This window comes from Trichophyton rubrum, assembly GCF_000151425.1.
Source record: "Trichophyton rubrum CBS 118892 genomic scaffold supercont2.1, whole genome shotgun sequence".
NCBI lineage: Eukaryota > Fungi > Ascomycota > Eurotiomycetes > Onygenales > Arthrodermataceae > Trichophyton > Trichophyton rubrum.
Window position 1 is genome coordinate 144,486 of NW_003456428.1, and position 13,784 is coordinate 158,269.

A 13,784-nucleotide genomic window follows, 5' to 3' on the forward strand; every position below is an offset into this window, starting at 1 on the left:
TATCAGTTATTAGTACCCGAGCAAATATAGGATATGTGAGGCAGCTCACTGACGTGCCGGGTTTGTTCTCCTTCTTTAGATGGTCAACAAGAAGGATATCGGCATCCTTTTCCAGGATCACTACCCGCCCACCGTGTGCCTAGGTGAAATTAGTATAAACAAGGAGTCAAATTACAACTTGAAGAAGTCAAAAGTTAATTATCCATAACTCACTTCAATTTGGCGTCTCATATAGGTCCGCTGAGGAACGGTCATAGATAACCAAAACTTGATATCTTTAAACAACTGAGGGGTTGAGCTAGGCTGGAGAGCGCCGGCTTCATTACCAGCGGAATGAGCACTTGGTCCGTCCATTTGAACTACTAACGCGATCGTTACATCGGAAGCCGTATTGATGTTGGAGTCTTCCAATGCGAGATCCAGAACGTCGAGCTTCGCGGTCGTCAAGAGCAGGCGCGCCCTGAACCTTGGAAGCGCCACGTGGTCACGTGAAGATAAGCGCCCCCCGGCTGTTCTCGAGCGAGGTGAACCAAAGAAACAACGGGCTAAGGTTAACCAGGCAGAAGCAAATGCAAATGCCAGTCACCTTCTAGATATTTAAAGCGAGGGAGGTCTGTAAGGACCTGGAGGTAGGTCTTGATCGCCTCTTCGTGGGCATTTGGTGCCCCTGGGAAGCTGTGTGGAAATGGGGATTTTGAAGGAAATTGTCGGGGCTATTCTAGCTCTCTCGTTGGTCGTCTTTATCACACTCTTTGGCCGAATTCCAGCTTTTAGGTAAAATTATATGCCTTTTTCCGTTATATGCTTGGTATGACAGCTACTAAAGCGCAGCAGAAAAACTCCAGTTGGTTATATATATCGTTTTGTCTGGATACACATTCCTAGATACGCCCGAGACGCAGATGGATATTTATTTGGGGGAAGGTTACTCAGTTGCTGTGGGAGGACGGGAAATTATCTCATGAACGAAAACCATCCGTTGGTTTTGGTATATACTACCTCTATTTCTGATGGTTTTGCGAATGCGTCCTGACGGCTAACTGAAAAAAAGATCTTCTTTGTCGGCCTGCTCGTTATCTCTGAGGCTATTTTCATACCGGCAGCGTGGGGAAGGCTGAATACTATCCACAAATTTATGGTCCCTGTTGTCGTCGTTTTACCATACGCATTTCTCTATCTCAGCGTCAACTCAAAGTCCGCCATTACCCCTGAGAATCACTTGAAATACCTACGTGAATACCCTTATGATAATATGATATTTCACCCGAACATGACATGTAGAACATGTCATCATTTGAAACCTGCCCGCAGCAAGCATTGCAGCCTTTGCAAGTCTTGTGTTGCACGGCACGATCATCATTGCGTATGGTTGCGCACCTGTGTGGGCCGGAACAACTATCATTACTTCCTAGGGCTGCTATTATTCACATCAGTGCTCCTTTTTTATGGTTCATTTCTTGGATATTCTCTCATGGACGGGGCGTTACAGCAGGCTGTTAGCCCTGCCACGACCCGACATTGGAGTGCAGATATGCCCATGATGGTGTTCTTGGACCTTTGGCTTTTGGCCCTTACAGATGATCTTCGAATCGGCGCCATTACTTTACTGTCACTATTATGCGCTCCTTTATCTTCAGCAATGTTTTTTTACCATATTTATCTTATATGGTCTGGGATGACTACAAATGAAAGTAGTAAGTGGGGGGAATGGCGTGACGATATTAGTGATGGCTTTGCATATATAGCAAAGGCCAAGGAAGTCCGCCCACAACATGACATACATCCGAGAGACGAGGATATCATCTGGCCGAAACGAAGTGACCAGACGCTTATATATACCAACGGCCAACCGCCTAGGGTAGGATATACGTTCACTGACGAACGAAACTCAATAAAACAGCCGAGCAGATACGACGCCCCGATTGACACAAGGTGGACACAGGTACAAAGTCTCAAGGAAATAGTAAATATATATGATCTGGGGTTCTTAGGGAACCTTTGGGATTCTATTTTAAAGCGATAATAGAGTCATGCATATTGATTATTAGAAAAGATTAGCTAGTTGCTGTCTTCAAGCTCTTTATCTTTATATCAACATTTCGTAAAAAAAAAAAAAAAAAAAAAAAAAACGGAGTCGGCAAAACCGAAATGCCGAAAGCTAGGCGGGCTCCAGTCCATCCACCTGCTTATCGCAAAATCAAGTGGACAACTTCATCATTTCGTTTTCTCACTTGACGATCCAACAGACAGTTCCGTGGGTACAAATTTTGAGAGATGGCTTCGTCCACGGTGCCAGAAACCACAGAAGACGCTGGAACGCAAAGTAATCCAAAATGCACCGCCCCAGAGCTTCTGCTGAAGGTGGTATTAATTGGAACTTTGAGCCATTACGAAACTCGTGGGATGATTGATGATAAGAGACTGGAACACATGCTCCTTGCGGGCAAGCAAATACTGTACAAAAGCCACCAGGAAAGTGACGTAAGGTAGGATATGTTTTCCACATAGCTGGCACAGCTTTTTCTGTTAAATCTGGAGAGGAGAGGGGGAAATAAAAATAGTTACCTCACGAGTATAAATTTCTAAGCTAATTTTTGCCTACTCTGCAGACAAAATCTAGGGTTCTCACCTGCGATATGGCAGGGGCTTACTGATGTACTCACTAAAGCTATCCCGGTATTGGAATCGCAATCTTTTGCCTGGAAGAATCCGGCATCTGCAAACTATGACGGCTCTTCATCGAACCTGATTGCATATAATTACTTCCCCCTGGTAAAAGACATTGAACGATTGAACGATCTCTGTACAATTGCTCGGAACCTACTTGCAACAACCAAAAAGGCGCAAAATCTGGCTGCAGAAAAGGGCTTTGACCAGAGGATTTTGATGCTGATTGATACTTGCGTTAGAGTGACTGCTAGGGGATATGATGGAGAAAGCAACGCGAGAAATGAAGAGAGATGGCAAAAGGTTGTCAGCCTCTATAAGCGGCTATTGATTACATGCCTTCAGTTTCTCCATAATTTCATTATGCACAATGAACACCGAAAGCTGGTTCTCTGGCTGGATCTGTTCGGCTACCACCAAAATGGCGAATCTAGCATTATTACCCATATGGAGCCTCTGGATCAATCGAACAACGCTGCTCAAGGACTTGCGCCGATTGTTAGAGCCGGGGAGCGACTCGTTAATCCGCCTCTTAGGACACTTTATGACCAAACTGCCGAGGACCTATTACTAGAGACGATTTCATCTTTCCCAAGGGAGCCTGCCACCATAAAAGAAGAGGCTGCTATGCTACTGTTAGCTAATATCAAGGACCATATGGAAAAGCTCCTCGGTCGAAATTTGAAGGAGATCCAGCAGATGGGTAAAGATCCCGAGCGTGTCAAGGAAATTCGGGCGGCTCTCACTGCCATCCTAGGCGCAAAAGTGGACGGCTGGGCAGACTTGAACGACCGTCAAGCAAGTCCATGTCGAGTCGAGGAAGAGCCTACGCGCAAAAAACCTATTTTAAGCATCGACAGAAGTGCTACGGCGGGCTTCCCACGCACATGCTGGACAGATTTCCCAAATCTTGATGAATATGGTGTTATATCTGCAGTTGATGCTCCAGTAACCCCGGAGGACCGAATTATGACACGTTCAGCACAGTCTGCAGCTGAAACTCTCCAAGAAGCTAAAGATGAACTAATGACACGCTTACAAGAAACCTCACCTGTACTTACAGAGGGCGAGCATCACTATGATGGCATGGAGCGTACTGGTATTGCTGACGATGATTCACGAAGCTTGGAAGCAGTGGTGGATGGTAGCGTCGAGGAAGAAGAAGACGAGGAGGACGACGATGATGATTATAGGGGGCGTCCGGGGGACCAGCAGCGCGGCCTATTGACTGATATCCCCTTGGTGTTAGGGCCTGCTGAAATTGAAGCTCTACCAATGTTAATCCAGGCTGGAATTGTGGACAGTTTTGGGCCCAAAGGTGGTCCTAAAACGGGATCTAAAAACATGCAAGCTGTTCGCTGTCACATATTGCTTGCCCAAGAAACTGGGCGGAATCTGCTTAGAGAGCTCCTAATATTTATTGCTGCATGGGATCTCCCCGACGACGAGCTTTACTTCAAAATGATGGTTCAGATTATGGAAGCCGTCCTAAACAATGGACTCATGTCGCACGCCTATTCTGATTTCGGACAGGCTAAGGATATTATATCCCCTGCGCAAGCTGTCGTGATAAAAATCCTCACCCATATCTTCCGGTCGAAATACTCACCGCCGAACATTGCATCTACGGCAGAAACCCCAACCGGGAGAAGTTCTATTACTGTCACCAAAGTCGATGTTCTGACAGTTCGCTATATTTTCACTATCTTCCGTGGAAACATCATTCCGGAGACATGCGCTTTGATCTATCTTCAGGGACAGATTCGAGCTGGACATGCCCTTCCTGAAGATTTCCCACTGAATTTGTGGGACATGGAACGAGTGTATGAAGGAGTTTACCAATTCCTTGAATTCTTTGCGGTTCTGACGGAAAATACCGAATGGAAGAACCTCCTCGTCCAGTGGGAGATTGTATACGATTTGGTGACTTTGATCAAAGAATTGGAAGCTAGCATTCCTAAGGGGTCTCTCAGTTCGCTGACCCAAGCCGTCGCGGCAGCAGCTCCAAGAACTCCCCAGCAAAACCCGTCCAACGAGGCTTCTCCCTCTGAAAGTGACAGTGCAGTCGTTGCCCCAGTAGCAGTTGAACGGCCATATGATCCAAACGATTCCGAGCCGGTCGATAATGCCACCGTTGGCCCAGAGTCTAGGGTACCTTCGCCACCAATTGGCAACGAAGACCCAGCTGAATTTGAATGGCGTAACCTAAAAAAACTGGTTATATTGGTGCTTTCCTCTCTGGTTTGGAAATGTCCTCAGGTCCAGAATCAAATTCGAAAGTATAGCGGGATTGAGACAATCCTATCCTGTACTGCCTTCGATGCTCATAATCCATACATCAAAGAACATGCCGTCATGTGTTTGAAGTTCCTGCTTGAAGGAAACCGGGAAAATCAAAAGCTAGTGGAGCAGCTAGAAGCCCGAGAGGTGGTTCAGGATGATTCCAAGATACTAGAGAAGAGCGGGTATGAAGCAGTTTTGGGCCAGACAGGAAAACTTTCGCTTCGTACAAAAGAGGTCAATGGCCCTCCGCCTCCACCGCAGGTTAGCTAGAATTGGAGGAGTTGGATATTTTTCCGTTGGCCAGATTCCAAACCTCCGACACAAACTTTGCTTTACACTGTGGTCATGATCATTCTAACCAAACCAGATCCTTTACAGGTTTATCTGAACATGCGGGATAACGCCTGGAAATTGAATTCGCTCTTGAGAAGGGTTACATGGCTAGAATAGAATCAAATCAGGTGCAAGTGTAATTATTATTTTTTTTTTTAACACCTTAGACAGGTGGTATAGGCACTTTGCCAACATCAATCGCATCTGTTGATGCCTGGGGGGTTGTTTCCGGTGTATTCCTTCATCACTTATTATCATGGACAAGAGTTTGATTGGTTTGATCTGTTACCGTCACTTCTCGGTTGACTGTATATCTTGAATGGGTTGTCAGCCGAGTCAACTTGCCCTCATATAAGCTAGTTTTCGTTTCAATATTCAACAGGATGGATAACCCTCTCATTTGACATCGTAATTTTGCAAAACTAGGCAGTGCAGGGACAGCTGAGGATAAAAAAAAAAGAAAAAAGAAAAACATTCTATTAGTTGAGGGAAATCAGAATAGAGAGAGTGGGGGTTCTCACGTTATATGATTCTTCCCAGGGGTCAACTCGACTATATTGCTACAGAGGTAGCATTGCAGGCGTGTACTTTTTGTACTCAGGTTTAGAACCTGGAGTATTGTGGTATTGTCTAGGCAGTCTCCTTCATGAGAATCAGATTTGCAAATTGTACAGGTGACTGTATTGCAGTACGGACATGAAGCAATCCTGTCTTTAATGTTTTTAGAAGGTATAACTCTGGAACAAAAGGAGGAAAAGCAGCAGGTCCTATCGTCCGCTTCGAATTGGGAATTTTCGGCTAGAAAAGATTAATCAGGTCAGGCATTATGAATCTTGCAACTTGCTCGAATATGATGGGTTCGCCACAGCATTGGGGCGGGAACTGTGCGTCGCCAATTGAGGATTCCTGGAATAATTTTTGGAGACATTCAGGGCAGCATAAATGGGTGCAGGGAAGCCTCACAGATTCAAAGACGTGGATGTGTCTGGAGCATATTCCGCATCCAAGTGTTTCGGGCCACGGTTGTTTTTGATATTTGGCAGGTAGTGGAGGTGAGGATTCATACGTCACTCGCGGGGAGGCCTTTCCAGGGTGGATTTTCAAAGCTGGAAGCTCTTTAGGGAGGATAGTCATTTCGTCCGGATGGCACGCTAACTGGCGGTCCTGGCATGCTCGACTCTCAGATTTGAGAAATTCGCGTAGGGCTTCTTGATCACTGTAAATTGCAGTTGCGATACTCCTTGTTATCGAGGTGTCTCTGAGTATATCTGCCGATCTAGTGAGCTCGGCGCTACAAAGCTCTAACGATAAATCGGGGTCAGTTAATTCTTCTTCGCGAGCTTTGCCTTTCGACTGGTCCTTGATTTCTTGTAAGTCGTCAAGTTGAAGCTGAATAATTAGTCTTGCAGTTTCTGGATCGAGGTCTTCAAGATTGCTGTAGGACATCTTGCTGGGTGATAGGTATATCTATCGACTTCTGAGTTTTCAATTGTCTGTAATGGGAGCTGGGTAGAGGTAACGGTGGATTGCATAGCGGTATTTATTGCGGCGAGGAAAATGCTGTTACGCTGATGTGGGCAGGCTGGAAAATTCCGTTAGTTAACCAAAATCGGAGTATAAAATGCAACGGGTATGAAAAACAATGCAGTGAGGTTCTAGCTAGTATGCAATCACAGCCTAGCCATGACCTCTCAATTTCGTTCAAAGAGGTGTATTTTGAAAGCCAGAGTCGGGCTAGAATGAATAGGTAGAAGCGTCCTCGTACACAATTGATGTCATAGGAGTATGTAAGGGGCAGCATTTTCTGGAAGACAGGGTATGTATGGGTTGGTAAGTTGAAGGGAAATGCAAAGAAGTGTAACAAATGTGCCTCTAGAAAGGAGACTAAAAGGTAGTTATCTTATCGATCAGATGTTGAGTGTAATAATCCTCCTTTTGTCTTGTAAATCCAAGTCTTTACGCATACATGCCATCCCACTCCCCCTCCTCGTCATCATCATCAACCCCGCCAGACTTTTTCATGAGTCTTTCCAACCTCTCTTGTTCCTTTTGGCGCTCCTTCTTTCCAAAATCTGTCCTATCAAGAGGACATGTTCCTCTAAGCCGTAGCCAAGGGCGTACGCATTCCAAGTCAAACATATGCGATGTATGACAGGGTAGCCTGACAACTAGAGGATGCGAATCTTCTAGGAATGGATTATTGCATATTGGACATGTTTGGGACTCTTTTAGCCTCGTCTTAGGAACACGGTCAAGCACTATGAAGGGCACAGGGTGAGTAGCTATTCGCAATCCAGCAAAAAGAGTTACACATACTATCGCAAAACTCCTCTGACACACCTTCTACTTCTCTCGGAGGAGCTTCCGCATCCTGCAGTAGGGCCCGGATCATTTCTTCTATCAATTGTCCTTGCCCAGCGTCGGGAATTTCAGGGTCTCGCCCGTCATAAACTGGTAGCGGCGCATTATCCCCGCTGCGTCTCATAACATCGAATGCCTCTGCAAGAGACCTAAATGCAGCGCTTACATCGCCTGGTACCGGCACTGCATAGGGTCGTGTCCTCTCGTTGCCTTGGTTAGGACTGATTTCATTGAGTGTGGCGAAGAATGTAGACAGGTCAGGACGAGCTGAGCGTCGAGAGCTGGTTTGCCGGGAGTTATTGGTAGACGAGCTATTATCGTCAGTTGTGGGGTGCTCAACTATAACAGGTATTAGATTCCATTAAATGAGCAATTGTATAACTATTATTAAGCTCCGAGAGGTGTTCAGGCAAGCTTGGGAGAATGCAAGCATCCACCCCGCGAGCGCTCTATTCAGACATACCTTCGTAGGAAGCCATTGTAATATAGAGAACAGAGAGCAGACGTAAATAGCGAAGGAAATAGGGCGGTATGGCTCCTCTGGTTAACTATTGATCAACCTCTGTAAGCAGTTGTTGTAGTGTTGCGCGAAGTTTGCGGGAGTTGACGATGTTTGAATTTATTGGAGACCCTAGTTAGCCCACCAGGCAGCGCTTCTGGCGTCATCAAAAGCGGCGCTAAGCGGGTAACTATCTGTAAGCAATAGATAAAACTGCCAAAGAGCTCGGAATGCCTACAACGCGTCTCTGGACATGGCGGGAAGAAAGAAGATCGAGTCAATGCTATCATATCTTTAATACGTGATGTTAGGACGTTTAGTATTTGGGGAGTTATTAGTTATGTATTTGCAAGTGATGGTGCTAATAGGCTATAACTAGGCTCTCGTCTGGAATTAACGGCCCAAGCATGCTGAAATATCTCAAATTTGATCTTATATAATGAATTAGGTGACTATCATATCTGCAGCATACTTATCTGGAATTCAATAGTTGAAGTCCTCGTAGATAAGCTTCTTCCCTGTTAGCCAAATAGTAGCAGCCGTCTTTAGCTCGGTGCCAGCACAGATATACCAGACATCTGCATCAGGCACAGCGGAGAGATCTTCCTTTGTCAATCGTCGGCGCTCTATTTTTGCCCCTGAAGAGGTCATCGAGATAAGCGCCTTCTTATCACCTTCATCCATATCCTTTTCAATGGTGGGGGAGCCGGAAGTAAGAAACACAGTAGTGGCATTTGGTAGGGTAGGATATTGTTCAAAAACGTCATATACAAGTCCAACATCTTTCATCGACACCGACCACAAAAGCTTTAGTCGGGACATATCAATATCCGGGAGCTGTGCGAGGAGGGGTGTGATTCCTATCCCACCGGCTACGAAGGGAAGAGCGCAACTATCATGGCCAACGCACTGGGTTGATCCGGAGCACTCAAATCGAAAACTCCCATCAAACCCACGAAGCGATAGCTCCAACCCACTTCTTTCGCTGGCCCTAAATAGGTGGCTGGTGGCATTCCCCTTTTTCCTGACCGTGATCTCGAATTCGTTCTTGGCAAGATTGCGCCCAGGATGTGATGACACTGTGAAAGTGCGAATATAGTCATCATTGATACTTGTGGGGTCATCATCTCTCATGTGGCTGTATCCCATGTCTAGCTCCTCTCGGAACGAAACAGTAGCATACTGTCCTGGTATCCATTTGAAAATAGTGGAAGGGTCAGATGCCTTAAATTTGAATCGATTAATAGTAGGGGTGATCACATCCTTTTTAACCAAGATGACTCGCGTATCCGCATTATCGGGAAGTCGGCTGCCGGGAGCTGGCTTCTCAGAAGCCAGATACCGCACTTCTGGATTGTAAGGGGACCGCTGCATTGCCTCCCCACGAAATGAAAGACCATTTTCTACGTATCTGGCAGCAGTGACACTAACTCTGACGGCGAGGTTTGATCTGGGAAGTATCTTCGCTGCATCTTTTCCTACTAGGACCTCCGTTTTTCCGGTGATATATAAAATGTGCCCTAACTCAAAATCTGGAAACGCATACCCTGCAAGGGGCGTTGTTTGGAGGTTGCCTAGAGTCTGATATAAACGGTTCCCTGAATATTCTGGGTATACTATGACGGCGCCCGTACTATCGTTGGAGAGCAACCGAACAAAACCTGCTGGGCCTCCACGAATATTAGAGTCCATAGAGTCATTTCCATGGGAACTGGCTACAAAAAGGGTATCTATTCGACCGAGTAGGTCAAGTGCCTCCTGAGGGAGATGAGGCGAGTTTGATATTAGTTTGGGATGTGGTAGTGCTGGTGTGATGTGTTTCTTATTAATATATTTGGGACAATTTCCTAGGCGAAGGTCAGTAAAATTCGGGCATGGGATAGATGGGGCTGGCGATCAAATAGTTATCTCACCTAAGCTTCCCTCAACTTTCATAACTAACTGTATTTGGGCAGACTTCCCTAAGCTAGGATCGTTTATACTTCTGTTTCCAGGGTCTTCTTGGGTATCCACTTCCATAGAGCCTGCCACCATCCGTCCCATCAACTTAACACGTCTCCTATTCTCCATGTCAATAGGCAACGCGGACATTAGTCTTCCTGGCGGGGGTTCCTTGACAATGGTGCCGGCCAATTCGCCGCCAAGTAGTGTTTCTGCGACGGGATCATGGGTTCCGTCGATAACATTCCTTATTCCGATGATGGATTGAGCAACTGGACCAACGAATCCAGCCTGGCCACCCCATACTGTACTCCATGGACGGCCTTGTTTATCCAGTGTCCCCAATGCAAGCAGAGGACATTTTTGGACTAGTGCAGCTGCTCCAGGGCTCAAGAAAGCCGCTGTTGGGTTCTCCTCGTACGGAACGTGCATCAGTTCATGCATCTTCTTCTCTCCCTCATGCCACTGCACCTCTCCGGCTAGTACAAAGGCCATGATGTAAATATTGGGAATTAGCTTGTATATCCGGAAAAGCTGTGGATTATGTGCTACTTTGATCGTTAGATTAACGTCGTGAAAAAGTATCCATAGAGGTATATATAGGGAGAGGTAAAAGCAATGGCGTTTGGATATCGTGCTCGCACTGATTTATCTACGAGCTTCACTGAGCATGCCTATCACGGCATATTATGTTGAAGGATTTGATCACGCCAGACATTGCCGTCGTGCCTCATTTTGTTGGAGAGCGAAGCCGAAGCCACGGGTTGATTTGTAATTAGTTAGTTAGGTCGTAGGCACCTCCGCCAGGCCGGCGTTACTGTTGATTAGTAACACGGAATATAACTAATCCAGCTACAGTGCGGGCCCGTGCGGGCACCTGAGGTGGGGCTACCCGGGCTGCCGAGGCTCTCCAATCACGATCTAATCTAATCTAATCTCGAGGTACCTCCCTTATCAGACCTCCTAATTTAGGGGGTGCCTAAGGTGGACGTTGCCTCAACTCGCTCAGCCTTATTATTGACAGCTTTTGAGAACCTCTGGCCCTTTACTCTCCTCAACTAGTTAAGCTAAATACTGGAGGGCTTGAAAAGAATAAACCGGTTCTTTCGTTTCCAACTTCAATAAGCGAGCAACGTGATATCACAACCCGAGCATCTACAATTGTGAGAATCGATTTCTCTCCGCAGGAGATTTTTGACTCCCGAGGAAGAAGCTATCAAAGGTCTAGCTTTGTGCTTTTGATCACTAGTGTGAACTCACCTTCTTGGCTCATATTTTCACAATTTTCTTTTTGGGCTTCTCTACTACTAGTACGACGCATACTCTGGAATATCCTCTTCACTTAGGTGAGGTTCTATGAAAACTTCTACTTAATAGTACGGTTAACAACTATTAAACCAAATCACTGTATTGATCAATGAAAAGAAGAAAAGAAGGCGAATCAGAATAGTTGTGCGATAAATATGTACAAAAAGTAAAACTTTCCGCCCTGGAAGCTCTAGTTTCAAACCAGAGCAACATGACAGGGATGCATGGGTATCTAGTAAAGTCGAGGCATTGAACTACAGACTTAGAATAAAGTCAAATGTGGAACAACAGTTGGGACGCCACATATTACGTTGCAAATCCAGCAAGTCCAAAGGAGGTCGAGCGACCTCCACCAGTTAAAACCTGTTTTCGCTTTGAAGCAGTGACTCGGGCTTGCTCTTTGACTATTATGTGGGTTAGCCCAGAGAAATCCATAACACTGTTGGTGATATCAACACAACTCACACTCATCCCATGTGATGGGTTCCTTGACAATATCTTTTGCCTCTCTCCAGTTGTGCATGCACCATGCGGCAATCATAAAATCCAAATACTCCCTATCAAAATCATCCCAACTTTTCATCAATTCTAGTCGAGGGGCTGATATCTCCACTTTATTCTCCATATCCCAACGCCTCCGTGTCTCCATGGCTATCAAGGGGCCATTCTCCTTTTCACGCCATTCATAAAAGGATGAGTCGGTAGTCTCACCAACTTGAGCAGCATTACCACTCTCTGATCTCTGGAGGTAGAATGACGGCAGTCCTTTACCCCAGGCGGTCCATCCTGATCCGACGCCAAAAGATGACCTGCTCATGCGGCCCCTTTTATCTGACAAGTACCGTCTACCATCAATCTCGTAACGAGCATGCCCTATGTGAAGAACTGGCGCATCACGAAGAGCAAAAACATCACGCTTAACAATCTTGGTACTTGGTGTGCCCCGAGAAGAAGTAGATGAGACTGTCCGATCTTCAATACGTGTCAACAAAACTCCATACTGATTCAACTCGTGGCCATCTAGAGCATGAGTTAAGCTGTAGACTGGTTGGCCACCCTGACTGGCAGAAGAACATATTTCTTTGCCATGTATAGTCAGTGTCACTGCACCGCTGGATCTCTGCTGTGGCCTTGGGGCTGAAGCTTGAGGGCCCTCACTTGCTACATCTTCGTAGGCAGGTGGCGAAGAGGAAGACATCTCAGACTTGGAGGGGTATGGGTGGCCAGCATCCGCCATTTGCACGTATCTCACGGTAAGCCGTTCATTGACCACTGCGCTCCATCTGCCGGCTTGAAGCCTTTCAACTGCTAGCTCTGGCCAGGAGAAAAAGTGAGGGAGAGAGACGAGGCTGAGCCTCAACCTCGAGCTGCGCTCTGACGTCATCCCCGAAAACACGAAGCGACAAGGGGCTAAAGCGAAGCCGCCAACCAACATCCATGCCAGTCGCATGGCGGACGGACTGGCGGAAAGGCGAACGAAGCAAAAAGATGGAGAAGGAAGAGACGAAGAGAGACATTATTGCTCGCATTCTACATCCTGGTAAGAAGCAATTTAGCTAACTCTGCACCAGGGATGGGACTCTGCTGGTTTGACTCCCAACTGACAAGGCACCGAGGCCCTGCTCTCCCGCCTCCCGAGAGAGCGAGCTCACCTCTGCTGGTCAGATCGATTTCCATCAAATAGACAAGTCTTCTTCATATCCACCTCAGAACCTGGGGAAGCTCCTAACGGTGGGATGGACCGAAAATCCCCAGACGGATCGCCGAGGCCAGCTAATAATAGAAACTAGCTAGTCTCCGGCCTGGCAGAGTTCCATGGTTTTCTCCCTGCTGGTGGGCGAAACGCCAAAGTTCTGACTAGCGATGCAAGAATGCTACGATGATGACCTAACTATGCCAATTGTTCAAGGATTTCGTATTTTAAGACATTTTTTTCCTGCAGTTCCCACCTGTAAGTGCAGGCTCGTTTGCTCGTCAACCTGCTTTGCGGTGGTTGCCTTTGGACCCGCGATGGATGATCGACATCCCAGCAAAAAGCCAACATCGACTTCCATCCGACTTTGCCGCAGACAAAATCCAGACACATATTACACCTGGCCGTATTTTATTCCTCTCCTTTGATGTCTTACAACAGGCTCCACCGGCTGGTTCTATAGTGGATATCAGATCTCTACGCCGCAACGCTGGCCTGACCTACTCTCACTAATTAGTTACCTTAGATATGGACTCCATTGTCTGTTGGTTGCATTTGGTTGCTGGATCTTGGAGACATAGTTGTCCAACAAGTGCTCTGAGCAACGTACCACCACTATGGATAACTATTTAGAGTGGAGTTTTGCATGTTTCTTTACCAAACGGATATATCCGTTGGCGGCGAGGCAAGACGAGACAT

The 13,784-nt window shown here is 46.5% G+C and overlaps 6 protein-coding genes across 6 annotated transcripts; 2 read left to right on the forward strand and 4 right to left on the reverse strand.

Moving 5' to 3' along the window:
* Positions 1–558: 558 nt before the first annotated feature.
* On the forward strand, positions 559–2,101 carry TERG_00054 (uncharacterized protein). Its single transcript, XM_047747544.1, has 3 exons — positions 559–774; positions 835–988; positions 1,052–2,101. The coding sequence occupies exons 1-3, from the start codon at positions 686–688 to the stop codon at positions 2,021–2,023; spliced, it is 1,215 nt and encodes a 404-aa protein (XP_047603501.1). The 5' UTR covers positions 559–685; the 3' UTR covers positions 2,024–2,101.
* Positions 2,102–2,130: 29 nt separating this feature from the next.
* On the forward strand, positions 2,131–5,220 carry TERG_00055 (uncharacterized protein; the record flags this gene model as incomplete). Its single annotated transcript, XM_003238015.2, has 2 exons — positions 2,131–2,486; positions 2,610–5,220. The coding sequence occupies exons 1-2, from the start codon at positions 2,275–2,277 to the stop codon at positions 5,218–5,220; spliced, it is 2,823 nt and encodes a 940-aa protein (XP_003238063.1). The 5' UTR covers positions 2,131–2,274.
* Positions 5,221–5,913: 693 nt separating this feature from the next.
* Positions 5,914–6,729, reverse strand: TERG_00056 (uncharacterized protein; the record flags this gene model as incomplete). Its single annotated transcript, XM_003238016.2, has 2 exons — positions 5,914–6,081; positions 6,247–6,729. The coding sequence occupies 2 exons, from the start codon at positions 6,727–6,729 to the stop codon at positions 5,914–5,916; spliced, it is 651 nt and encodes a 216-aa protein (XP_003238064.2).
* Positions 6,730–7,239: 510 nt separating this feature from the next.
* Positions 7,240–8,123, reverse strand: TERG_00057 (uncharacterized protein; the record flags this gene model as incomplete). Its single annotated transcript, XM_003238017.1, has 3 exons — positions 7,240–7,541; positions 7,600–7,983; positions 8,108–8,123. 3 exons carry the CDS (start codon positions 8,121–8,123, stop codon positions 7,240–7,242), a joined length of 702 nt encoding a protein of 233 aa, XP_003238065.1.
* Positions 8,124–8,626: 503 nt separating this feature from the next.
* Positions 8,627–10,579, reverse strand: TERG_00058 (uncharacterized protein; the record flags this gene model as incomplete). Its single annotated transcript, XM_003238018.1, has 2 exons — positions 8,627–9,990; positions 10,057–10,579. 2 exons carry the CDS (start codon positions 10,577–10,579, stop codon positions 8,627–8,629), a joined length of 1,887 nt encoding a protein of 628 aa, XP_003238066.1.
* A 381-nt stretch (positions 10,580–10,960) lies between these two features.
* TERG_00059 (uncharacterized protein) lies at positions 10,961–13,133 on the reverse strand. Its single transcript, XM_003238019.2, has 2 exons — positions 11,858–13,133; positions 10,961–11,796 (listed from the first exon to the last, which is right to left on the reverse strand). Exons 1-2 carry the CDS (start codon positions 12,840–12,842, stop codon positions 11,699–11,701), a joined length of 1,083 nt encoding a protein of 360 aa, XP_003238067.2. The 5' UTR covers positions 12,843–13,133; the 3' UTR covers positions 10,961–11,698.
* Positions 13,134–13,784: the final 651 nt, after the last annotated feature.